We start from the raw sequence: 26,653 nt of genomic DNA on the forward strand, positions 1-26,653 counted from the left end.
GGCAAAATAAGTAAATTACGAAAGAATAGGGCACAGGGCTTTAGTGGTGATCTATCTATCTATCTGTCTATCTGTCTGTCTGTCCTGGGGGTTGGATGGTGGCAGAGTACCAACCATGTGTACATCAAATGGTAAAATTGATTTGGTGTTGTGCTGCCACCTGGTGGCTATTATACAGAATGCATGCCCTAGTCAATCTATTGAGAGTTTGTTCACATCAGATTTGGACACACTCTGTCTGTTTTATATACTTTCCATATTCAGCCATCATTATTTTTACACTAGTATTGTGGCGACGAGGTGTTGTATTGCCTCCTCACTGCCTGCTTTAATTCCTGTGGACCCTGCGGTTGTGAAGAACTCCCATTCAGTGGGAATTATTTCTGCACAGCATCACGTCTGCAACAGTGCACAAGGGACAATAACTGCAAAAGCCTTTTTATGATACAAAGGGGTTGATTTACTAAAGGCAAATAGACTGTTCACTTTGTCAATGCAGTTGCAAGGGAATTGTCCCTCCAAAGCTTAGTGAATTGGATGAAGCCCTACAGACTTCTAATCCTCCAATCATGTACAAGCAAAAATACAGTTTTATTTTTTTTGTTTGTTTTTTATTATTTCCCTCTGCATCTGATTGAGTATTTTTTTGCAAAGTGAAGCTTCACCTCATTCCTTCCCTAAGCTCTGGGGAATTCCCCCGCAGGGTGTAAGATCGCGTTCAAAGTGAATGGTGTATTTGTAAATCAACCCCAAATCTTTCTGCACCAGGTGTATATGGGTCAAGTCAATGATACTTCTGCAAACTGATATTAAACTATGGATAGGGATAATTACCGTATATACTCCAGTATAAGCCGAGTTTTTCAGCACATTTTTTTGTGCTGAAAATGCCCCCCTCAGCTTATACTCGAGTCACCTTTTTGCGCCTGACCTCCTGGAATTTGGGGACCCGGTACTGGCCGGCCGTAGGTCCCCTGGATCCCAAACATGGCACACATATAGCCCCACTCTTCCTCTACAAGTGTGAAAAGTTTACTATCTGGGTGACCTAAGGCCGGGCACCCCTTCCATAGACTCCCATGTTAAACGTAAGTATAGTCATGGGCACAGTGAGGCATGGACACAGTGAGGCATGGACACAGAGAGGCATGGACACAGAGAGGCATAGACTCAGTGAGGCATGCAAATGGGCAGTGAGGCATGGACACAGTGAGGCATAGACTCAGTGAGGCATGCAAATGGGCAGTGAGGCATGGGCACAGTGAGGCATGGACACAGTGAGGCATGAACACAGTGAGGCATGCAAATGGGCAGTGAGGCATGGGCACAGTGAGGCATGGACACAGTGAGGCATGGACACAGTGAGGCATGAACACAGTGAGGCATGCAAATGGGCAGTGAGGCATGGGCACAGTGAGGCATGCACATGGACACAGTAAGGCACAGTGAGGCATGCACATGGGCACAGTGAGGCATGCACATGGGCACAGTGAGGCATGGGCACAGTGAGGCATGGGCACAGTGAGGCATGGACACAGTGAGGCATGCACATGGGCACAGTGAGGCATGGGCACAGCGAGGCATGCACATGGGCACAGCGAGGCATGCACATGGGCACAGTGAGACATGCACATGGGCACAGTGAGGCATGGGCACAGTGAGGCATGCACATGGGCACAGTGAGGCATGCACATGGGCACAGTGAGGCATGCAGATGGACACCCTAGGCTTATACTCAAGTCAATACGTTTTCCCATTTCTTTGTGGTAAAATTAAGTGCCTCGGCTTATACTCGGGTCGGCTTATACTCGAGTATATACGGTATATATATTTTGTCCTGAAAGGAATTCTCCCTTTTTAAGAAGTCAATAAAGCCCCATGATGAGAAATATACAGTTTTATTTGCAATGTATATGTATTTAAATATTCTAATAATTTATGGCTTTTTAAAATAAGTCTCAAGCAACGCTTCAAGTTTTATACTCTTTCAGTTCTCTGTGCGTTTGAGCAGCACAATTTTTCCGCACAGCCCAGCTTGTACGCCCCCTTCAGGTAGTACATAGGCATTGCCATCAATGGCTCTCTTTGGGTCCAGCTGGAGAAGCTGCCCGTTGCTGCGACTTACAGAACTGTATTCCCACAGCTGATATCGGAGGCTCTTGCCTTGTTTTGCAATCAGGTAGATTTCATCTGCGTCACCTGGGGATGGAGCCATAAAACTGGGGGGCGGGTGGTACAGTCCAGGGGTGTCCACATCCGGCTCAAAAGAACCACTCCGCATCCCAAGAAGAACACCTGAAAGGAAAGTCACAGGGGTCAGTCAATGATGCTGAACCAACATTTATCTGATGAGCATGTTTGACACGTGCTTGTCACATCTCATGTGTCCTGTGTAATGTTGTGGCACGGATGGTACATTTATGCCATGCAGAAAATATAATTTACCAAGCTCCCAAAGCACATGAAGCGCAGGGGGTAGTGCATCACAGAGACTGGTAAAGCGCAACTCCGGCCTTTCATTGAAAATGTTACCTTAGTAGTCTAAAGGATATAAATACTAGGGCTGTTACTGATTACAATGTTCATGTTCGATTAAACTATTTTTTTATTAATCGACTAATTTTGATTAATTATAACGCACATACATTTTTCGGATCACCACCATATATAATCCCCACTGTAATATCCACAGACATCTCCCCACTGTAATATCCACAGACATCTCCCCCACTGTAATATCCACAGACATCTCCCCACTGTAATATCCACAGACATCTCCCCCACTGTAATATCCACAGACATCTCCCCCACTGTAATATCCACAGACATCTCCCCACTGTAATATCCACAGACATCTCCCCACTGTAATATCCACAGACATCTCCCCACTGTAATATCCACAGACATCTCCCCCACTGTAATATCCACAGACATCTCCCCCACTGTAATATCCACAGACACCTCCCCCACTGTAATCCACAGACATCTCCCCACTGTAATATCCACAGACACCTCCCCCACTGTAATCCACAGACATCTCCCCCACTGTAATATCCACAGACACCTCCCCCACTGTAATATCCACAGACATCTCCCCCACTGTAATATCCACAGACATCTCCCCCACTGTAATATCCACAGACACCTCCCCCACTGTAATCCACAGACATCTCCCCCACTGTAATATCCACAGACACCTCCCCCACTGTAATATCCACAGACATCTCCCCCACTGTAATATCCACAGACATCTCCCCCACTGTAATATCCACAGACATCTCCCCCACTGTAATCCATAGACATCTCACCCACTGTAATATCCACAGACATCTTCCCCCACTGTAATATCCACAGACATCTCCCCCACTGTAATCCACAGACATCTCCCCCACTGTAATATCCACAGACACCTCCCCCACTGTAATATCCACAGACATCTCCCCCACTGTAATATCCACAGACATCTCCCCCACTGTAATATCCACAGACATCTCCCCCACTGTAATCCATAGACATCTCCCCCACTGTAATCCACAGACATCTCCCCCACTGTAATATCCACAGACATCTCCCCCACTGTAATCCATAGACATCTCACCCACTGTAATATCCACAGACATCTTCCCCCACTGTAATATCCACAGACATCTCCCCCACTGTAATATCCACAGACATCTCCCCACTGTAATATCCACAGACATCTCCCCCACTGTAATATCCACAGACATCTCCCCCACTGTAATATCCACAGACATCTCCCCCACTGTAATATCCACAGACATCGCCCCCACTGTAATATCCACAGACATCTCCCCCACTGCAATATCCACAGACATCTCCCCCACTGTAATATCCACAGACATCTCCCCCACTGTAATATCCACAGACATCTCCCCCACTGTAATATCCACAGACATCGCCCCCACTGTAATATCCACAGACATCTCCCCCACTGCAATATCCACAGACATCTCCCCCACTGTAATCCATAGACATCTCACCCACTGTAATATCCACAGACATCTCCCCCACTGTAATATCCACAGACATCTCCCCCACTGTAATATCCACAGACCTCTCCCCCCACTAATATCCACAGACATCGCCCCCACTGTAATATCCACAGACATCTCCCCACTGTAATATCCACAGACATCTCCCCCACTGTAATATCCACAGACATCTCCCCCACTGTAATATCCACAGACATCTCCCCCACTGTAATATCCACAGACATCTCCCCCACTGTAAGATCCACAGACATCTCCCCCGCTGTAATATCCACAGACATCTCCCCCGCTGTAATATCCACAGACATCTCCCCCACTGTAATATCCACAGACATCTCCCCCACTGTAATCCATAGACATCTCACCCACTGTAATATCCACAGACATCTCCCCCACTGTAATATCCACAGACATCTCCCCCACTGTAATATCCACAGACATCTCCCCCACTGTAATATCCACAGACATCTCCCCCGCTGTAATATCCACAGACATCTCCCCCGCTGTAATATCCACAGACATCTCCCCCGCTGTAATATCCACAGACATCTCCCCCACTGTAATATCCACAGACATCTCCCCACTGTAATATCCACAGACATCTCCCCCACTGTAATATCCACAGACATCTCCCCCACTGTAATATCCACAGACATCTCCCCCACTGTAATATCCACAGACATCTCCCCCACTGTAATATCCACAGACATCTCCCCCACTGTAATATCCACAGACATCTCCCCCACTGTAATATCCACAGACATCGCCCCCACTGTAATATCCACAGACATCTCCCCCACTGTAATATCCAGACATCTCCCCCACTGTAATATCCACAGACATCTCCCCCACTGTAATCCACAGACATCTCCCCCACTGTAATATCCACAGACATCTCCCCACTGTAATATCCACAGACATCTCCCCCCCACTGTAATATCCACAGACATCTCCCCCCCACTGTAATATCCACAGACATCTCCCCACTGTAATATCCACAGACATCTCCCCCACTGTAATCCACAGACATCTCCCCCACTGTAATATCCACAGACATCTCCCCACTGTAATATCCACAGACATCTCCCCCCCACTGTAATATCCACAGACATCTCCCCCCCACTGTAATATCCACAGACATCTCCCCCACTGTAATATCCACAGACATCTCCCCACTGTAATATCCACAGACATCTCCCCCACTGTAATATCCACAGACATCTCCCCCACTGTAATATCCACAGGCATCTCCCCCACTGTAATATCCACAGACATCTCCCCACTGTAATATCCACATACATCTCCCCACTGTAATATCCACATACATCTCCCCCACTGTAATATCCACAGACACCTCCCCCACTGTAATATCCACAGACATCTCCCCCACTGTAATATCCACAGACATCTCCCCACTGTAATATCCAAACATCTCCCCCACTGTAATATCCACAGACATCTCCCCCACTGTAATATCCACAGACATCTCCCCCACTGTAATCCACAGACATCTCCCCACTGTAATATCCACAGACATCTCCCCCACTGTAATATCCACAGACATCTCCCCACTGTAATATCCACAGACATCTCCCCCCCACTGTAATATCCACAGACATCTCCCCCACTGTAATATCCACAGACATCTCCCCACTGTAATATCCACAGACATCTCCCCCACTGTAATATCCACAGGCATCTCCCCCACTGTAATATCCACAGACATCTCCCCACTGTAATATCCACAGACATCTCCCCACTGTAATATCCACAGACACCTCCCCCACTGTAATATCCACAGACATCTCCCCACTGTAATATCCACATACATCTCCCCCACTGTAATATCCACAGACATCTCCCCCACTGTAATATCCACAGACATCTCCCCACTGTAATATCCACAGACATCTCCCCACTGTAATATCCACAGACATCTCCCCCACTGTAATATCCACAGACATCTCCCCCACTGTAATCCACAGACATCTCCCCCACTGTAATCCACAGACATCTCCCCCCACTGTAATATCCACAGACATCTCCCCCACTGTAATCATCCAATTGTGTGCAAGCAAAAATGCATTTTTAAAAAAAAATTCCTTGCATGTGATTGCGTGTTCCGTGTAAAGTGAAGCTCTCGAGCAACTGCACTTGCAGAGTCTATGGGGTTTATTTACTATCGCTGGAGAGTGCAAAATGTGTCTCACTTCTGCAGAGAAACCAACCAGCTTCCAACCTCAGCTTGTTCAATTAAGCTTTGGCAATAAAACCTGGAAGCTGACTAGTTTCTATGCAGAAGTGAGACTGATTTGGCACTCTCCAGCTTTAGTAAATAAACCACTATTTGCCTTCAGTAAATCAACCCCAAATTGGAGCTAAAATCCATAAGGCCATAAACCTAGTCAGGAGGGTCTGGCATATACCCCATAAAAGGATAAGGAAGAGAGACACCTTAAATCAATTGCGTGAATTTAAACGTACAGTATCATAATACAAGTGTGCTTGCCAAAATCCATAAGATCAACGTGTATCGCTCAAAACATAGCTTCTTCAGGACCCTGGTGAATGGAGCATCAATCAACATGAAATATGAAATTAACAACAGGTGAAATAGATGGGCAACAATGAGATGACCTCCAAAACAGGAATGGTTTTACAGGTGGAGGCCACTGACATTTTTTTCCCCTAGTTTTGCATTTGGCTAGGGTCAGTGTCACCACTGGCAGCATGAGGGGATACCTGGATCCTATAGAGGCTGCACAGGCAGTCCTACTCCTCTAGGATGGCACGTCAATATGTGCTATTGCCAGAAGTCTCAAGAGCATGGAGGAGATTCCAGGAGACAGGCAGTTACTCTAGGAGAGCTGGACAGAGCCGTAGAAGGTCCTTAACCCATCAGCAGGACCGATATCTGCTCCTTTGTGCAAGGAGGAACAGGATGAGCACTGTCAGAGCCCTACAAAATTACTTCCAGTAGGCCATTGGTGAGAATGTCTCTGACCAAACAATCAGAAACAGACTTCATGGGGGTGGCCTTAGGGCATTCTCTAAAGGGCCCTGTTCTCACTGCCCGGCACCATGAAGCTTGATTGGCATTTGTCAGTGAACACCAGAATTGGCAGGTTCACCACTGGCACCCTGTACTTTTCACAGATGAGAGCAGGTTCACCCTGAGCATATGTGACAGGCGTGAAAGGGTCTGGAGAAGCCGCGGAGAACCTTATGCTGCCTGTAACATCGTTCAGCATGACTGGTTTGGTGGTGGGTCAGTGATGGTCTGGGGAGGCATATCCATGGAGGGACACACAGACCTCTACAGGCTACACAATGGCACACTGACTGCCATTTAGGTATCGGGATGAAATCCTTGGACCCATTGTCAGACCCTACGCTGGTGCAGTGGGTCCTGGGTTCCTCTTGGTGCACGACAATGCCCGGCCTCATGTGGCGAGACCATGCAGTCAGTTCCTGGAGGATAATGAAATTGATACCATTGAATGGCCTCCACGCTCACCTGACCCAAATCCAATAGAACACCTCTGGGACATTATGTTTCGGTCCATCCGGTGCCGCCAGGTTGCACCTCAGTCTTTTCAAGAGCTCAGTGATGCTCTGGTCCAGATATGGGAGCAAATACCCCAAGACACCATCCGTTGTCTCATTAGGAGCATGCCCTGATGTTGTCAGGCATGTATACAAGCACAAGAGGGCCATAAAAACTACTAGTACTATTTTGAGTTGCTGCAATGAAATTTCAGCAAAATGGACTAGGCTGTGCATAATTTTTCACTTTGATTTTTGGGGTGTCTCCACAAGTGGGCTATACATATCTGGCTACCATTAAGGGGTCCTTGCTATACATAGAGCACGTGTTCTTCCTCCTCCCCCTCCTCTTGTGTAGGTTACACCCAGAAGGAACCCTTGTGGTTATCTAGCATTTTTTGGAACTGCATTAATGAAAAGCCAACTGATACAAACACTAAGCACTTTTGTGAATATATATATTTTTTAAAGATATGATAATTGAGAGATTTCAAGTGTTATACAAGAAAACAATAAACTGGCTACAAACACAATCAGACTTTGCCTCCCGTGTCTCACCAAAAAATAATGATAACACAGAAAATGGTGGTATACAATGCCAGAAGTAACGAAAGGTAAATAAACGGGAACACACTAATTTCCAGGTGTGGCGTTACTTTTGTGTATATATAATGGAGAACCAATTGAAACCTTTGGGGCTATCCAATAAATAGCTTCACCTTACTGGATGGATGTGGTAGATCTGAGGCCCCTACGTCCACCCCCAAGACTAACTTTTTGCACGGCCCATGATATTTCAGCCATGTTAATTAATGCCCCATGCTCCAGGGTCCTGAAGAAGCTATGTTTCGAGTGAAATGCGTTGACCTCTTGGATTTGGACAAGCACACGTGTATGATAATACTGTATGGTTAAATTCAAATTGATTAAGGTGTCTCTGTTGCTTATCTTTTTATGGGGTATATACCAGGCCCTTCCAACTAGACTTATGGCCTTATGGATTATAGCTACATTGTATATGTGTTTTTATTGTTTTTGTAATAAATGTCATTTTTATCATATACTTTGTCTCATGTGTGCCAACATTTCTTTTAGCGTCAGGAGAAATCCTGTCGGCTTAAAGGGGTTGTAAAGGTTTGCTTTTTATTTTCTAAATAGGTTCCTTTAACCACTTGGGATCCGTGCTATGGACGAAAGACGTCCACAGCGTGGCTCTCAAGTGCCGAGTGAACGTCTTTGGACGTCCTCTTGTTGCCATTCCCTGTGCGCGCCGCTGGGGGCGTGCAGCGGGGAAACAACGTGCCCGGCGCATCGCTGGGAAGCCGATGCGTGTGCCTGGCGGCCGTGATGCCCACCAGGTACACGCGATCGGCGGTGACAGCAGGGACGTGGAGCTCTGTGTGTAAACACAGAGCTCCACGTCCTGTCAGGGAGAGAGGAGACCGATCTGTGTCCCTTGTACATAGGGACACAGCATCAGTCACCTCCCTCCACACAGTTAGAACACACTCAGGATACACATTTAACCCCTTCCTCACCCCCTAGTGTTAACCCCTTCACTGCCAGTCACATTTATACAGTAATCAATGCATTTTTATAGCACTGATCACTGTATAAATGTGAATGGTCCCAAAATTGTGTCAAAAGTGTCTGATACGTCCGCCGCAATATCTCTGGTCTGACGAAAAAAAAAAAATCGCAGATCACCGCCATTACTAGTAAAAAAAAAAAAAAAATCATAAATCTATTCCCTATTTTGTAGGCGCTATAACTTTTGCGCAAACCAATCAATAAACGCTTATTGCGATTTTTTTAACAAAAATATGTAGAAGAATACGTATCGGCCTAAACCGAGGGAAATTTTTTTTTTTTTTAAAAAAGTGGGATATTATAACAAAAAGTAAAAAATATTGTGTTTTTTTTTCAAAATTTTCTGTCTTTTTATGTTTATATCGCAAAAAATTGAAATCGCAGAGATGATCAAATACCACCAAAAGAAAGCTCTCTTTGTGGTAAAAAAATTATAAAAATATAATTTGGGTACAGTGTTGTATGACCGCGCAATTGTCATTCAAAATACGTCAGAGCTGAAAGCTGAAAATTGATCTGGGCACGAAGGGGGTTTAAGTGCCCAGTAATGAAGTGGTTAAGCTAGTGCATTGTTGGTTCACTTACCTTTTTCTTCAATTTCCCTTCTAAATGTTTTTTTTCTTTGTCTGAATTTCTCACTTCCTGTTTCTCCTCAGTAAGCTTGCCCCCATCATCCGAGGCGTTCTGGCTGGGGGTTAGTCAGCGTGCTCGCCCCCTCCCTTGGGACTACATCCCTGTGTTCATAGCGTCTCCCCTTAGGGATGTAGTCCCAAGGGAGGGGGCGAGCACGCTGACTAACCCCCAGCCAGAACGCCTCGGATGATGGGGGCAAGCTTACTGAGGAGGAACAGGAAGTGAGAAATTCAGACAAAGAAAAAAAAACATATAGAAGGGAAAATGAAGGAATAGGTAAGTGAACCAACAATGCACTAGCTTAAAGGAACCTATTTAGGAAATAAAAAAACAAACCTTTACAACCCCTTTAAGATTGTTTTTATATATTCTTGGATGTGGAACAGTAGAAGACTTTGGTATAATCATAAATCCACTTTGTGAGCACCAAATGCTTTTATAAATCCAGATATTACTTTGTAAAGTAGTTTTGCACTGGATTACTGCAGAGAGCTGGAATAAATACACAAAGTATGCTAAGATTCGAGGAAGAGTTTAGTCACAGGAAACATTTCCACTGAGCATGTGTCTCATTTGCTTTCCTCCCCAGAAGTGTCCCAAGGATGGAAACTGCTGCAGAAAAATAAAAAATGTCAATCTTCACCACCTACATTACACATGAATCTGTCTGTCATTAGCATGGAGCTATTGTGGTTACGGTTTGTGCCAGCCTCTGATACTGTGCCAGCCTCTGATAATGTGCCAGCCTCTGATAATGTTATGTTCACTCGTACCTGAGATCACTGCCCAGTGTGCCCGGTGTCCATCCCTCTGGCATGGCTCATGATTAAAATCTTCATCATATCTGCAAAGTCGTTAAGTGAACAGACCTACTATGTACATAATGTGACTGAGCTGTGTTGGGAATCCACATGTATTTATTTTCAAAGTTAAAGGAGAACTACTCATTCTAAAAAAATCTAATCAAAATTAGCACCAGGGTTTCCTGAGTGACTTTGTAAAAAGGTAAATAGATCACTGTAGCTCGGTCCAGTCACGTGATCCCCTGTGTCAGCCAGTGGTGGCTGAAGGGAAATAGAATGAGCGCCTGATAAGGGCTGTGAATGCCACGACCAATGACGTCACCCATAGGCTCCATGGTGTAGCCATTGTCTGCGCTCCCTCCTCTCCCCTGCAGCCGCCACTCTCTCACACTGGGGAGCTAGATCCCGACTGGGTCAGAGCAGGCTGAAAATAGGTAAGTATATTATTATTTTTTGTATACTGGATTCATATAGCCCCAACATTATGTATATACATCTTTTTTTTTTTTACACAGGTTAGTTGGTATAGGTGTTAGGAGGGGGCAGGGAGCATTTTTAAGACTAGTTAGGCTCTAGCTGGAATTATATTTTAAGTTAGCAGCATATGTGAAGGAACCTCACTGTTAGGAAATGTGATTTGTTGGTATAACCCTCTTTCTAAAATAGATCAAATATGTACACTATGGGGGTTATTTACTAAAGGCAACTCCACTTTGCACTACAAGTGCAAACTACAAGTGCAAAGTGCACTTGAAATTGCACTGAAATAGGTAGATTCACAAAGAGTTAGGCCGGTTTATCAGTAGATAAGCCGACCTAACTCCGAATCTACACCGCCGTATGTTTAAGCGTATGCTCAAACAGAGATACGCTTAAACAAAGCTAAGATAGGACGGCTTGCGCCGTTCTATCTTAGCTTGCAATTTTTCGGATGGCCGCTAGGTGGCGCTTCCATTGCGGCCGGCGTAGATTATGTAAATGAGCTTGTACGCTGATTCCCGAACGTACGCTGCGCCGTTCTATCTTAGCTTGCAATTTTTCGGATGGCCGCTAGGTGGCGCTTCCATTGCGGCCGGCGTAGATTATGTAAATGAGCTTGTACGCCGATTCCCGAACGTACGCCAGCCCGCCACAGTCGAATTACGTTGTTTCCGTAAGGCCTTAGGCGGCCTAAAGCTATGAGGTGGAATTACAATGTTAAAGTATGGCCGCCGTTCCCGCCGCGAGGTTCAAATTTTTTACGTCGTTTGCGTAAGTCGTCCGCGAATCGGGAGTTACTTCGTTTACGTCCACGTCTAAATCAATAGGCCCGTACGGCGTACTTAGCTGCAATGCGCACTGGGAAATGTAGGCGCCCGGCGCATGCGCAGTAGCAAAGAACGTCAAAAAACGTGAGGTCAAGCCTCATTTCCATACAACACGCCCCCCTCCAACCAATTTGAATTAGGCGCCCTTACGCCCGCTCGTTTTAGGCTACGCCGCCGTAGATTAGCAGGTAAGTTGATTTAGAATCATTACTAGCCTAGTTAATTTACGGCGGTGTAGCCTAAACAGGCTAGGCTACGCCGCCGCAAGTTTAATCCTATCTACCTGAATCTACCTATATGTCTCTGTAGATCCGAGGGGGACATGCAAGGAAAATAAAAAACAGCATTTTAGCTTGCACATGATTGGATAATAAAATCTAATTTTAGATCTACCCCTCAGATTTACAGCGACTGCATTTCCAAGTGCACTTTCAGTGCAATTTAAAGGGCACTTTGCACTTGTAGTGCAAAGTGGATTTGCCTTTGTAAATAACGCCCTATATGTCCAATAAATAATAAAAAAAAAAAAAATAATAATGTATAACTATGAACAATATACGTAAAGGAAAATGGAGTACTGGGCTTTAGTTCCTTTTTTTATAGAGTTATGATTGCCCTGAGGTTGGATGGTGACAGAGCACCAACCACATATATGCTGCCATGGATAAGCTCCAAAGAAAGTAAATTACACTTATGATGCAGGCTATCACTAGTATTAATGCAGCAGGGTGGGTGGGGGTAAAATAAATAAGCAGACTATGCCTAAAATGCAAGGTCTACAACTTCATAGATTTAAAAGTTTTTATGTTCTGCTGCCACCTGGCGGTCATTTTGCAGAATGCATACCTTAGTCAAACTATTGAGAGTTTGACACGGAGGGAGATATTTACTAGAACTAGAGAGTGCAAAATATGGTGCAGCTCTGCATAGAAACCAAGTTTTTTTGTCAAAGCTTAATTGAACAAGCTGAAAGTGATTGCAAAGTCTGTTTTTTTCCTATAAAAATAACAAACATGTTATACTTACCTGCCCTGTTGCAGTGGATTTGCACAGAGCAGCCCGGATCCTCCTCTTCTCAGGTCCCTCTTCTGTGCTCCTGGTCTCTCCCTCCTGTTGAGTGCCCCCACAGCAAGCAGCTTCTTATGGGGACACCCGAGCCGAGTCACAGCTTCCTGTGTCCATTCAGACATGGAGCCCCTGCCCACCCCCTCTCTCTCCTGATTGGCTAGCCAACTTTGATAGACAGCAGCGGAAGCCAATAGCGCCGCTGCTGTGTCTCATCCAATCAGGAGGTAGAGTGTCGGACTTAGTGCTCCAGTTTTAGTAAATCTTTCTCTTTATCTTTTTTTTATATAATATATTATAAGCAGTTTGGGCCAAATCCTCAGCCAGGCGGCGTAACTTAACTTTCAGCAGTTAAGTTACACTGACTTAAAGTTTTTACCTAAGTGCCTGATCCTCAAAGCACTTACGTAAAAATTTCAAGCAGTGTAAGTTAAGTGCCGCCGTCGTAAGGCGTTCCTCCTCTCCGGGGGGCGTTTACAATTTAAATGAGGCGCGCTCCCGCGCCGGCCGTACTGCGCATGCGCGTGACGTCATTTTCCCGACGTGCATCGCGCGAACGTAATTGACGCCGGGCGGCTTTGTGGATTGCGACGGGACACTAAAGTTACGACGGGTGAAAAAAAGACGCGCCGGGAAAACAAATAATTTTAAAAAAAAATGACAGCGTCGCTCGGCATGCATTCCTGAGGGAGAACTCCATGCCAATTTTCAATGAAAAAAACGGCATGGGTTCCCCCTCAGGAGCATACCAGGCCCTTAGGTCTGTTATGGGTTGTAAGGAGACCCCCCTCCGCCGCAAAATTGACGTAGGGGGTCCCCCTACAATCCATACCAGACCCGTATCCAAAGCACGCTACCCGGCCAGCCAGGAAGGGAGTGGGGACGAGCGAGCGCCCCCCCCCCTCCTGAGCCGTGCCAGGCCGCATGCCCTCAACATGGGGGGGTTGGGTGCTCTGGGGCAGGGGGGCGCACTGCGGGCCCCCCCACCCCAGAGCACCCTGTCCCCATGTTGATGAGGACAGGACCTCTTCCCGACAACCCTTGCCATTGGTTGTCGGGGTCTGCGGGCGGAGGCTTATCGGAATCTGGGAGTCCCCTTTAATAAGGGGGCCCCCAGATACCGGCCCCCCACCCTAAGTGAATGGATATGGGGTACATCGTACCCCTATCCATTCACCTGTAGGCAAAAAGTAAAATGTAGTAAACACACAACACAAGGCTTTTTAAAATATTTTATTATTCTGCTCCGGACGCCCCCCCTGTCTTCGTTATTAGCTCAATTACCAGGGGGGGCTTCTTCTTCCACTCTCCGGGGGTCTTCTCCGCTCTCCGGGGGTGTTCCGCTCTCCGGGGGGGGCTTCTCCGGACTCCGGGGGGCTTCTTCCATCTTCTCCCCTCTTCCGCTCTTGACTCGGCGAACCCCGGTTCTTCTGCAGCTCTCCGGTGCCTTCTTCTTCAGCGCTGGCTGCCTGCTATGTTTGTGTGTTAGCTCGATTTCAAACAGGCAGCCGGCGCGGTCTTCTGTGACGTCAGGGTCTTCTCTTCCTTTCTTCCGATGTTGCCTCGTCGCCTCTTGTCGCTGTAATGATGGAAGCGCGCCTTGCATCACATTTATATAGGCATCACCGTCCCATCATGCTCCGGTAGGTACCCACGTGGTGGGTGCCTACCCACGTGCACCCACCACGTGGGTACCTACCGGAGCATGATGGGACGGTGATGCCTATATAAATGGGATGCAAGGCGCGCTTCCATCATTACAGCGACAACAGGCGACGAGGCAACATCGGAAGAAAGGAAGAGAAGACCCTGACGTCACAGAAGACCGCGCTGGCTGCCTGTTTGAAATCGAGCTAACACACAAACATAGCAGGCAGCCAGCGCTGAAGAAGAAGGCACCGGAGAGCTGCAGAAGAACCGGGGTTCGCCGAGTCAAGAGCGGAAGAGGGGAGAAGATGGAAGAAGCCCCCCGGAGTCCGGAGAAGCCCCCCCCGGAGAGCGGAGAAGACCCCCGGAGAGTGGAAGAAGAAGCCCCCCCTGGTAATTGAGCTAATAACGAAGACAGGGGGGGCGTCCGGAGCAGAATAATAAAATATTTTAAAAAGCCTTGTGTTGTGTGTTTATTAACTTTTACTTTTTGCCTACAGGTGAATGGATAGGGGTACGATGTACCCCATATCCATTCACTTAGGGTGGGGGGCCGGTATCTGGGGGCCCCCTTATTAAAGGGGACTCCCAGATTCCGATAAGCCTCCGCCCGCAGACCCCGACAACCAATGGCAAGGGTTGTCGGGAAGAGGTCCTGTCCTCATCAACATGGGGACAGGGTGCTCTGGGGTGGGGGGGCCCGCAGTGCGCCCCCCTGCCCCAGAGCACCCAACCCCCCCATGTTGAGGGCATGCGGCCTGGCACGGCTCAGGAGGGGGGGGGGCGCTCGCTCGTCCCCACTCCCTTCCTGGCTGGCCGGGTAGCGTGCTTTGGATACGGGTCTGGTATGGATTGTAGGGGGACCCCCTACGTCAATTTTGCGGCGGAGGGGGGTCTCCTTACAACCCATAACAGACCTAAGGGCCTGGTATGCTCCTGAGGGGGAACCCATGCCGTTTTTTTCATTGAAAATTGGCATGGAGTTCTCCCTCGGGAATGCATACCAAATGCCGTCGCTTGAATGGGCCTTTACAAGGTGTGACTAACTTTACACCTTGTAAAAGCAGCCCTAGTTTTACACCAGGCAAACTAACACTTACGGCGTAAAAACTAGGTACAAAAGCTTTGAGGATCGCCCTAAGTGCTAATTTGCATACTAACAGAGGCATTTCGACTCGAAATGCCCCCAGTGGCGGATGCGGTACTGCATCCTAAGATCCGGCAGTGTAAGTCCCTTACAGATGTCGGATCTTCTGCCTAACTTAGGAAAACTGCTTCTGAGGATCAGTTCCAAAGTTAGAACCAGAGATACGACGGCTTACGCCGGAGTATCTCTTTTGTGGATATGGCCCTTTATTTCTAGAGAAGAAAGCTTTTTAAAGCAGAGGTCCGCCTAAAAAAAACATATTAAAACCCAGTAGCTACAAATACTGCAGCTGGTGACTTTTAATAAATGGACACTTACCTGACCAGGGTGCTCGCGATGTCGGCAGCCGAGAGCTGAGCAATTGCTCATCTCTAGGCTGCCCTTGACGCCATACTCGGTGAGGGAATCAGGAAGTGATGCATTGCGGCTTCACTTTCTGGTTCCCTACTGCGCATGCACGAGTCGCGCTGCGCGTCCTCACTGGTCCCCGATGTCTTCTGGGATCTGTGTTTCCCAGAAGACAGCGGGGGGGTGGGGGGTGCGTGCGAGTCTATGCCCAGAAGTAGGTGCAAATAATATTATACAGGTATCTGCACCCCCCTCCCCCCGGAAAGGTGCCAAATGTGACACCGGAGGGGTGGGAGAGTTCCGAAAAGCAGAGGTTCACTTTTTGTGAATTTTATTACTTTAATTACTCCCTTTTTATTTTTATTGAAACGACTCTAAGGACCCTTTCACATGGGCGCCTCAATGGAATGGATTCCGTGTACTCAGTGGGGGATCGCTCCCCCGATTCATGCTGAGTAGGCAGATTACAGGTCCTGTCACCTCCGCTGTGCAGAGCGGACATGGACACAGTCCTGCTCTCCTCTATGGGGAAATCGGATGGAAATGGACCGCCTGTCAGTTTCCATCCAATCCTATCTAATCTTAACCACCAGACAGATGCAAAATAGGACCACCATCCATCTGGATTTGGTGGACAGGATCGGATTGAATAGCGGCAGATGTTTGCGGACATGTCAGCGCTGATATCTGCCGCTCCATAGAGGAGACTGCAAGGCCCGATCAGGTCCGCCTTAAAAACTGACAGGCGGATCTGATCAGACAACCCATGTGAAAGGGGCCTTACAGTTCTACACTTTTCTTTGATATAAAAAAAAAAAAAAAAGGTTGATGGAAATTGTAACCAAACTCTATACTTCAATATAATTGGGTCTGTCATGACATCTCCAGTCCAGTCCTGATGCTTTCCTGAAGAAGACATGGGGCTAGATTCAGGTAGGGGCGCGCAATGTTACGGCGGCGTAGCGTATCGTATTTACGCTACGCCGCCGTAAATCAGAGAGGCAAGTGCTGTATTCACAAAGCACTTGCCTCCTAAGTTACGGCGGCGTATCGTAAATGGGGCCTGCGTAAGCGCGCTTAATTCAAATGAGTATGAGGGGGGCGTGTTTTATGTAAATGGGTGGTGACCCGACGTGATTGAAGTTTTTTACAAACGGCGCATGCGCCGTCCGTGTACATATCCCAGTGTGCATTGCTCCAAAGTACGCCGCAAGGACGTATTGGTTTCGACGTGAACATAAATTACGTCCAGCCCTATTCGCGAACGACTTACGCAAACGACGTAAAAAATTCAAAATTCAACGCGGGAACGATGTCCATACTTAACATTGCGTACGCCTCATAGAACCAGGAGCAACGTTACGCCGGAAAAGCCTTACGCAAACGACGTTAAAAAATTCTGCCGGGCGCACGTACGTTTGTGAATCGGCGTATCTAGGTCATTTGCATATTCTAAGCTGAAATCTACGGAAGCGCCCCTAGCGGCCAGCGTAAAATTGCACACAATTATACGCCGGCGTATTCAAGTTACGTCGGCGGAGGAAGCCTATTTTTTAAACGTATCTGCCTTTGAGAATCGACGTAAAGATACGACGGCACAGATTTGAAATTACGGCGGCGTATCTGGAGATACGCCGCCGTATGTTGTTGCTGAATGTAGCCCTTTATGTATGAGAGAGGAAAAAATGGTCCCCAAATCACAAGTCTGTAAAAAAACGATTGAAAAAACGAAACAAACGTCCTGTAGAGTTGTTTATAAGATGCGGAGACCAATGTGAACGTTGGCAAAGGATACGGGACGAGTAGCGGCAGTCCAGCCATTAGGTGATGGAGGATTCGGTCTCTGTTTTCTCCATCCATCCCACCACTGAGCAGCTCACATTGACAGCCAAACATCTGCTCTGCCAGAAAGGCCATATTCACAGCTGCAATAACAAGTTTTATTCACACGTCAAATAAACAGCCAGGAATGTGAGCTTTTCATTGTTTTAGACGTCATATAGGAAAGTGAAGGTGTTGATTACTGCAAGCAGCATTTTTCCATTGCAATGTGGGTTGGAAAGGAGAATTGTTAATGACACAATAATGGTTTCTTTATTCTAATATCCAATATAAGGTCCGTACTTTGATAAAGAAGGCTGCTAGCAGAAAGATTAATATACAAAAACCCCTATAGAATCGTAAAGAGAATCACCTGCAGCGCCACACAATCAGAGCGCAACAATTAGTCACACATCTATATAAAGTGCAAAAATCAACATAAATGTAAATATATCGGGCCAGATTCACAGCGGAGATACGACGTATCTCGTATCTCTCAGAGTATCTATGCGACTGATTCATAGAATCAGTTACGCATTGATATCCCTATGATCCGACAGGTGTAATTGTTTTACACTGTCGGCTCTTAGGATGCAGTACCGCGGCCACCGCTGGGGGGAGTTTGCGTCGTAAACCAGCGTCGGGTATGCAAATTAGGAGTCACGGCGATCCACGACGGTTTTTCGCATTCACTACGTCGCTGCTAGTCTAGTTTCCCGTCGCAAATTTAGTCGTCGTTTTGGGTGCCCTAACTTTACACAGCACACGTATGTGCTGTATAAAGTATGGCCGTCGTTCCCGCGTCGAAATTTAAAAATTCACGTCGTTTGCATAAGACGTCCGGGAATACGGAAATACGCTACGCACGTCGCCGTTTTGAAAAAATTACGTCACTTCGCGCAAAGCACGGCGGGAATTTCGAAACGGAGCATGCGCAGTAAGTCCGGCGCGGGAGTGCGCCTAATTTAAATGGCACACGCCCATTTAAATTACGTGGGCTTACGCCGGAGGCCGCCAGCGTAGGTTTTCATTGCAAGTGCTTTGTGAATCAGGCACTTGCGATAAAAACTTGCTGCGGTGTAACGTATCTACGATACGTTACGCCGCCGCACTTCTACGTGAATCTGGCCCATCAATCCTAAAGTTCATTTAAATTTGAAATATAAGTTGATTTTTGCACTTTATATAAATGTGTCACGAATGCCGCGTACACACGATCGGAAATTCCGCCAAGAAATTGCCTCAAACTTGAGTTGCATACACACGGTCACACAAAATTCCAACCGTCAAGAACGTGGTGACTACAACGAGCCAAGAAAAATGAAGTTCAATGCTTACGAGCATGCGTCGAATTCATTCCAAGCATGCGTGTGTTTTTTTGCGTGTCGGAATAGCATACAGACGGTGCCTACACACGGTCGGAATTTCCAACAAAAAGCTCACATCGACTTTTCTTGCTGGAAATTCCGATCGTGTGTACGCGGCATTATTGTTGCACTCTGGTTGTGTGGCTCTGCAGGTGTATCTTTATGATTTCTTTATTCTGGTTTTCTAAATTTAAAGCACATGTTTCATCAGAAGATCAAATAATCGGCAATATAGCTGCCCACCAGCAGGCATCATCATGTCTGCCATCCAAATCAGTGCTGCAGCCCACAAAAAGAAAAAAATAATTTGATTTTTCTCAACCACTTGTCTACCGGGCACTTTCACCCCCTTCCTGCCCAGTTACATTTTTAGATTTCAGCGCTGTCACACTTCAGTCTCGTACACACGATCGGACTTCCATCGGACTTTTCCGTCGATTTTTGTCCAAAGGGGCGTTGTTCGTGAACTTGTTCTGCATACACATGGCAGAACATTTTCAGCCAACAAACACCAAACCACGTGGTTTTTCAGCGCTTTACCGCCACCCTTTGGACAACTTCTGCTTTTGTTGTCTGATGGTTATCATTGGTTCTGAGCATGCGTGTTTGTCCTTTGGACTTGTGTACACACGATCGGATAATCCGACGGAACACATTTGAGAGTATGCACAACCAACATTTGTTGTCGGAAATTCCGACAATTGTCCGATGGAGCATACAGTTGGTCGGATTGTCCGATAAAACACGTCCGTCGGATCACTGTTGTCAGAAAATCCAATCGCGTGTATGGGCCTTTAGGATCGCGTGTACAAGGCTTTAGAATGACAATTACGTAGTCATCAACGCTTTACACAAACTACATTTTTATAATTTTTTGAGACCAATAGAGCTTTCTTTTGGTGCTATTAAATCACCTCTGGGTTTATATTTTTTGCTAAACAAACGAAAAAGGCAGAGAATTAATAAAAATTACTTTTTATGTTATAACATTTTCAAAATAAGTAATTGTTATCCTTCACTGATGTGCGCTGATGGGGCTGCACTAAAGGGCACTCATAGTAGACTGCACTGATATGTGGCACTGATAGGCATCACTGATGGGTACTGATTGGCAGCACTTGAGGACACTGTTGAGGCTGCACTGATAATCAGGACACTGATGATCACCTGATGCCCTGTTTATCAGTGCCCTGATTATCAGTGTAGATGTCCCCTGTGTGGATTTGCCGGTTATCGTCTCTCCGCTCTTCAAACTCTGGTAGCATGAGGAGAAGAATGCCAATACCCGTAAAATACTGTTTACACTGTGGTCAGCTCTGATTGGACACAGCTGGTCACATGGCAAAGAGCTGCTGTGATTGGCTCTTTACCCCGATCCGTAGAACACAGCAATCGCAGATCCATGCCGATGCGCTCCTCAAGGGGCGTGCAGGGAAAGTGATCACAGGAGGATGTCCATAGATGCCCTCCCAGCAATGTGAGCCCACACTGTAGCCGTCTTTCAGCTATAGCAAGGACAGGAAGTGGTTAAAGATCTGAGGTGCATGTGATCACAATATCTAGTGATATGGACTGCCGATAACCTAAAGAGTAACTCCACTTTTGTTGAAAAAAAAAAACACATTCCCCTCTGGTGACCCGTGTACATTGCAGGGACATTAATAAACTTTGTTGCAGATTCCTACCTTTTGTTATTCTGAAGAAATAGCTGTGTGAAAAATGTATGTGAATGAGAGTGATTTTAGAATTATCAATCAGCTGCAGCACCTGCAGGGCTTGATTGAGGAAAGTGGCAGGGTCTGCATCCCTTTAGACGTGATTTACCTTTGGGAGAATTTCACCAAAAATTGACCTTTTGTTGCAGGGGATGTCCAAAATCTGATTTGTATCTTAGTGAAGACTTCTGGAAAAATCAGTCAGCCAATCACACAAGCAGGTAATCACATTTTTGGGGGTAAGAACACCTCCAGGTAGCCATATTGCATTTTATAGAAAATTACATTGGCTGCAGATTGAAAAGGAAAGCTATTTTTTAATAACATTCAATTACAATACGACGTGTGTAACAATTGTATTCGCTATATTATTATTTTTTTATTTGCCATTTTATTTTCCCACAAAAGTGGAGTTACCCTTTAACACCACATCTTACAATATATGGGATGGAGGATATAACCATACATTGTGAGTACATATGAGAATCTTGTAAGGCAGGATCTATTGTCCCTGACCCACCACACAGTTGGCTTTGGCCATCACTATGCATGGAAAAATCTTCCACAGATCTGCCTGACTGCAGCTTAGATGGGAAATGTATGGACAACATGATGTGCTCATGGCAGAGAATTATCAAACAGTAGCAGCAGATTGTAGAGTAAAACTTCTCTGGAGCAATCACCTACCTGAGAACATTTCCCCAAGGGTGGTATATCCTTTAGAGATGGCGGTGTCTACTATTGCTCCCAATGTGACTTCTTTGGTATTGTCTAACAGACCCCCTGCCATCCAGAGGGCAACCAGACCACACCTAAAGGAGGAGGACAAAGCAGAAATGTACAACGCAATCTAACTACATAAAACGCTGTCAGTGTTTATTTCCATATAGGAAAGGTGATTTTCTTCTGTCATTGTCTGTGTAAGTCACGTAAACGATATGCTTACACTTACTGTGGCCCCTCCTGTATCAAGGATGGTATGTGGTTGTTATACAAAAGCCATTTCAATATTCCGCTGAATCTAGAGAAAGAAAGACACATGAATTGCATGGAAAAAAAAACACCACAAGAGCATGTTTGCACTTGCGACAGAGGGTGTCGCATTTGGCGGCGGGACTGCCGAAGACTAGAGTATAAATTTTGCAGCACATTTACACCCCCGTCCTGCTGCCTTTGCAGATTTAGTTCACCTTTACCAAAAAAAAAACTGCCTATGCAGATAAGGGATCCCTGTAGATAAAAACAAACTGTGCAGCTTTGACTAAAGTTGGATAATTACCTTGCTATACGTGTAGGCCAGGGGTCTTCAAACTACGACCCTCCAGTTGTTCATGAACTACAATTCCCATCATGCCTAGTCATGTCTGTGAATTTCAGAGTTTTACAATGCCTCATGGGATGTGTAGTTCCGCAACAGCTGGGGGGCCGTAGTTTGAGGATTCCTGGTGTAGGTCATTTACATAACTCCCAAAGCCAGGCCGAAAAATTCCCAGAGATGGCATCATCCGGCCCTGTGGAAAAAATCATCCGCACTCCAGTTGTTGCTCTTAAAATTTAAAATTTCGTACACACGATAGGTTAACCAGAGGACCGTTTTCATCGGTCCAAACCGATCGTGTGGGCCCCATAGGTTAGTTAACCTTCGGATAAAAAAATGTCAACTTGCTTTAAAAATTAACCAATGGATTGCTAACCGATAGGTCAAAACCCATCGTTAGTAGGCACAACCATCGGTTAAAAATCCACGCATGCTCAGAATCAAGTCGACGCATGCTTGGAAGCATTGAACTTCGTTTTTTTCAGCACGTCGTTGTGTTTTACGTCACCGCGTTCTGAAACGATTGTTTTTTTAACTGATGGTGTGTACGCACGACAGACCATCAGTCAGCTTCCTAGGTTAACCTAGGACAACGGTCCTTCAGACCATTGTCCTCTGGTTAACCTATCGTGTGTACGAGGCTTTAGTCATTATAACCCATCATCCGATCCTGCCTTGTTGCTAGGACGTTGCTAAGACACTCCCAGCCATTACAGCTTACCCCATCATCACAGGAATGAGCTCTGGATCCCCCTCACACGTGTGGTCCACTCTCTCCTCTGTCACAGCATCGCTTAACACAAAACTGTTGCTGCAACAAGGGAGAAAGAGTGCACGTGAAGGGGTTTGAATCGTCTGGGAGTCTCTTAGCAACATCCTAGCAACAAGGCAGGACAGGATGATGTCATCTCCGGGAGTTATTCGGCCAGGCTTAGGGAGGTACGTAAATGGCCTACACTTAAAGCGAGGGCATTATTTAACTCTGGTCAAAGCTGCACAGTTTTTTCTTATTTACAGGTGCCACTTACCTGCTAGGTGAACTAGCCCTTAGAGGGGGCAGTAAAACCCTGACCATAAGTGTGCACTAGGCCTGGTACTGTCAATTGGTCAAAGTTGTTGAAAATCTCAGACATGAAATAAGAACAAAGCATAACCCTCTATAGTGTGTACTTGCCTCACTCCAGAGCACTAAGTGTCTGCTGCTTCGTTCCTCTGCTATCAGCATGAGTCTCTCCTGACAATTTTTACTGACACCAAGAGAAAAAGGGTGACCTTCAACAAAGTGACAGCCTCAGGTCTGTTCCTGTGTGGAGGGGTGTGTGTCCCTTCCCTACAATCAGCTCTCAGAACTCTCCTCACTGAGCTCTGCAGAGTGTAACTTCAGCTCTCCACGCCTTTTTTCTGAACCCTCAAACAAGGTTATAAATTCTAGACTTTGAAAAGATGTAGAGACGAGAAGACTGCAGATAGACAGGTACAAGTTATGTAGGAGGATTTGTTTAATCTCTGTGTATAACCTGAGGATAGTCCCTTAACGTGATATATGAACAACCACTTTAAGACCCCTTTCACACTGGGGCCGCTGTTAGCGCTAAAGTGCTGCTCATTTTAGCAGCGCTTTAGAGCTGTTTAAGCGGCGCTTTTAACCCCAAAGAAGGGGTTAAAAGCTCCTGTGTTGCGGCGCTTCCAAACCACTGCCCATTCTAAACACAGCGCTTCCAAACCGCCCCAAAGACGCTGCTTATGGGACTTTTCAGAACGTCCCGTAAGCGCACCGCCCCAGTGTGAAAAGTCACACATGAATGAATGGGAGGCGGTTTTCAGGCACTTAGCAGAGGCTATTTCCAGTGCCAAAGCACCTGAAAACTGCCCCAGTGTGAAAGGGGTCTAAGATACAAAAGTTCATTTAAATGTGTTCGTTGTTTCATTTTATAACAATTATCTTAACACAATGTTAAATTTACAAACAGAGGTAATGAATAATTAAAGAAAAGCTACTTTACTATGTGATAATTTCAAGTGATCGGTGCCTTTAGTCCCCACACACCCCTGTTTAATTTGTTGTACTTTGGCTCTTGTGTAACGATGCATAACAAGAGGAATCCTAATACTGTTTATGGGGCTTGTCCACACCTATGCAAAAGGGTTGATTTACTAAAACTGGAGAGTGCAAAATCTGGTGCAGCTGTGCATGGTAGCCAATCAGCTTCCGGGTTTTTTGCCAAAGCTTCAGGCTGGGTTCACACTTGTCCTACAACGGTCCTACATTGGGAGCTCATGTAGCATGACGTGTGAAAATCAATGTTTCCCTATGAGAGCTGTCTTAACTGGTCCGACACAAGTCGGTCCGACTTTGAAACTACTCCCTGTACTACTTTGGTCCTACTTTGATCCTACATCAGCCCATTGAATATCATTAAAGTAGGATCAAAGTAGGAGCCTTGTCCTAACCATCCGACTTTTGACATCCGACTTGTGATTACAGCAGCAGTAAAAGGAATTTATCTCACTCTGGGATTGTTTTGATTGGTCAAAGAACAAGTCAGACTATCACAAAGTCGGATCAAAGTAGTATCCTGTTCATGAAAGAAGGGTGGATGTAGGACCAATGTAGGATCAATGTAGGACCAATGTAGGACCAATGTAGGATCAGTGTAGGACCAATGTAGCAGAGCAAAGTAGGATCAAAGTAGTGTAGTAGTGTGAACCCAGCCTAAGGCTGGGTTCACACTACTACACTACTTTCATCCTACTTTGCTCTGTGTTCAATGTTTCCCTATGAGAGCGTCTTGTAGCGTCCTACACAAGTCGGTCCGACTTTGAAAATGCTCCCTGTACTACTTTTGGTCCTACATTGATCCTACTTCAGGCCCATTGAATATCATTGAAGTCGGACCAAAGTAGTATCCTGTTCATGAAAGTAGGATGGATGTAGGACCAATGTAGGATACATGTAGGACCAATGTAGCAGAGCAAAGTAGGATGAAAGTAGTGTAGTAGTGTGAACCCAGCCTTAAGCTTGGCACCACAATCAGTGATCTGCTGTGTCCGGTAGGCACAGACTGCTCCACTGTATGCCCCCAGGGGGCACGTGCGGGAACATGTCCATTGAGGTTCTACTAGAACCAGGGGACACCTACCTGCCCTTGTGTATATACATACATTAGCCAGGTGGGAATTGGTTAAATACTGGTATGCTTCAATAAACTGAGTATTTTCTGCCAACAGCTAGATGGACTCACCTATCTTGCTGATTCTTAATCATCTTCTTTAACTCTTCGCATCCTCCAACCGAGGGGTCGCTGTGCTCTGCCACCTTCTTATAGAACTTGCTCTTCTCAAGCATTGGAAGTGGAAGGCCATGGGCTGGTGGTGGTAGCAATGGTGGTGGTGGTGGTGGAGGTACTGGGATGGCACTAGCAGCAGCACATTCTCCATCCTCCTCAGGCATGGGTCCTATGGGATGTTATACATTGAATACATTTATTATCATTCCAATACTTTTGGAAACTTACATTTACATCTCTTATTTATGATGCACATTCATTTATTAACCACCTCCCGTCATCTCTTTCCATTAAACATATGCAACATCTGTTCCAGCTTCCTTGCACATGGTACAAATAAGTACTGTACTAGTAATACTAATCAAAGTTTATTTTTATTTTTTATTCTTTATTTCAAATTCCCAGTAAAGGAAAAATGTTTACATACAACTCAAAGCCAGCAAAAATCAAGGGGTACATAACAATGGGGGGGCAGTAGCTGGGAGAAAAAAAGAAAGCAGGAAACGGGGGTGTGTGGAAGGAAGGACACTTTGCACTACAAGCGCAGTCGCTGTAGATCAGAGCGGGACATGCAAGGAATATAAAAAACAGCATTTTAGCTTGCACATGATTGGATAATAAATTCAGCAGAGCTTCCCCTCATTTCAGATCTACCCCTCAGATTAACAGCGACTGCACTTCCAGTGCAATTTCAAGTGCACTTTGCCCTTGTAGTGGAAATGGTTGGGGAATGGAGAAATTGAAAAAGAGAAACAAAGGCTGGGAGATGCATTTACGAGCGTAGCCATGCAAGCATATTTTAACCACTTACCGACCGTGCCATAGCTGAAGGAGGGTGTACATTGACGTCCTCCCAGTATGGCGCGCACACGGCCCAGCGCATCACGGCAAATGCCTGCTGACAGCGGCCATTTACCACGTGATCGCTATGTCAAATGACGGAGCGATCACTTGAAAACAAACCAGCGTTATGTCCGGTTCCTCTCTCCGTACAGTGTGATAAAAAAAAATTATACCTGTGAAATACAGGCATTTGCACCCACTTCCGG

The 26,653-nt window shown here is 46.1% G+C and overlaps 1 protein-coding gene across 3 annotated transcripts in view; it reads right to left on the minus strand.

Moving 5' to 3' along the window:
* Positions 1-1,879: 1,879 nt before the first annotated feature.
* Positions 1,880-26,653, minus strand: part of C9H19orf54 (chromosome 9 C19orf54 homolog) — a 28,269-nt gene continuing 3,495 nt past the window's right edge. For all 3 annotated transcript variants that reach the window (XM_040323172.1, XM_040323173.1, XM_040323174.1), the window contains exons 2-7: positions 25,560-25,773; positions 21,952-22,020; positions 21,687-21,811; positions 17,892-18,021; positions 10,553-10,623; positions 1,880-2,295 (exon numbers count right to left, since the gene is read on the minus strand). In XM_040323172.1, the coding sequence (XP_040179106.1) occupies positions 1,988-2,295; positions 10,553-10,623; positions 17,892-18,021; positions 21,687-21,811; positions 21,952-22,020; positions 25,560-25,768 (912 nt within the window). In that variant the 5' untranslated portion in view covers positions 25,769-25,773 and the 3' untranslated portion in view covers positions 1,880-1,987. The remainder of the gene's footprint in view (positions 2,296-10,552; positions 10,624-17,891; positions 18,022-21,686; positions 21,812-21,951; positions 22,021-25,559; positions 25,774-26,653) is intronic.

Source organism: Rana temporaria, chromosome 9 (assembly GCF_905171775.1).
Source record: "Rana temporaria chromosome 9, aRanTem1.1, whole genome shotgun sequence".
Taxonomy (NCBI): Eukaryota; Metazoa; Chordata; class Amphibia; order Anura; family Ranidae; genus Rana; species Rana temporaria.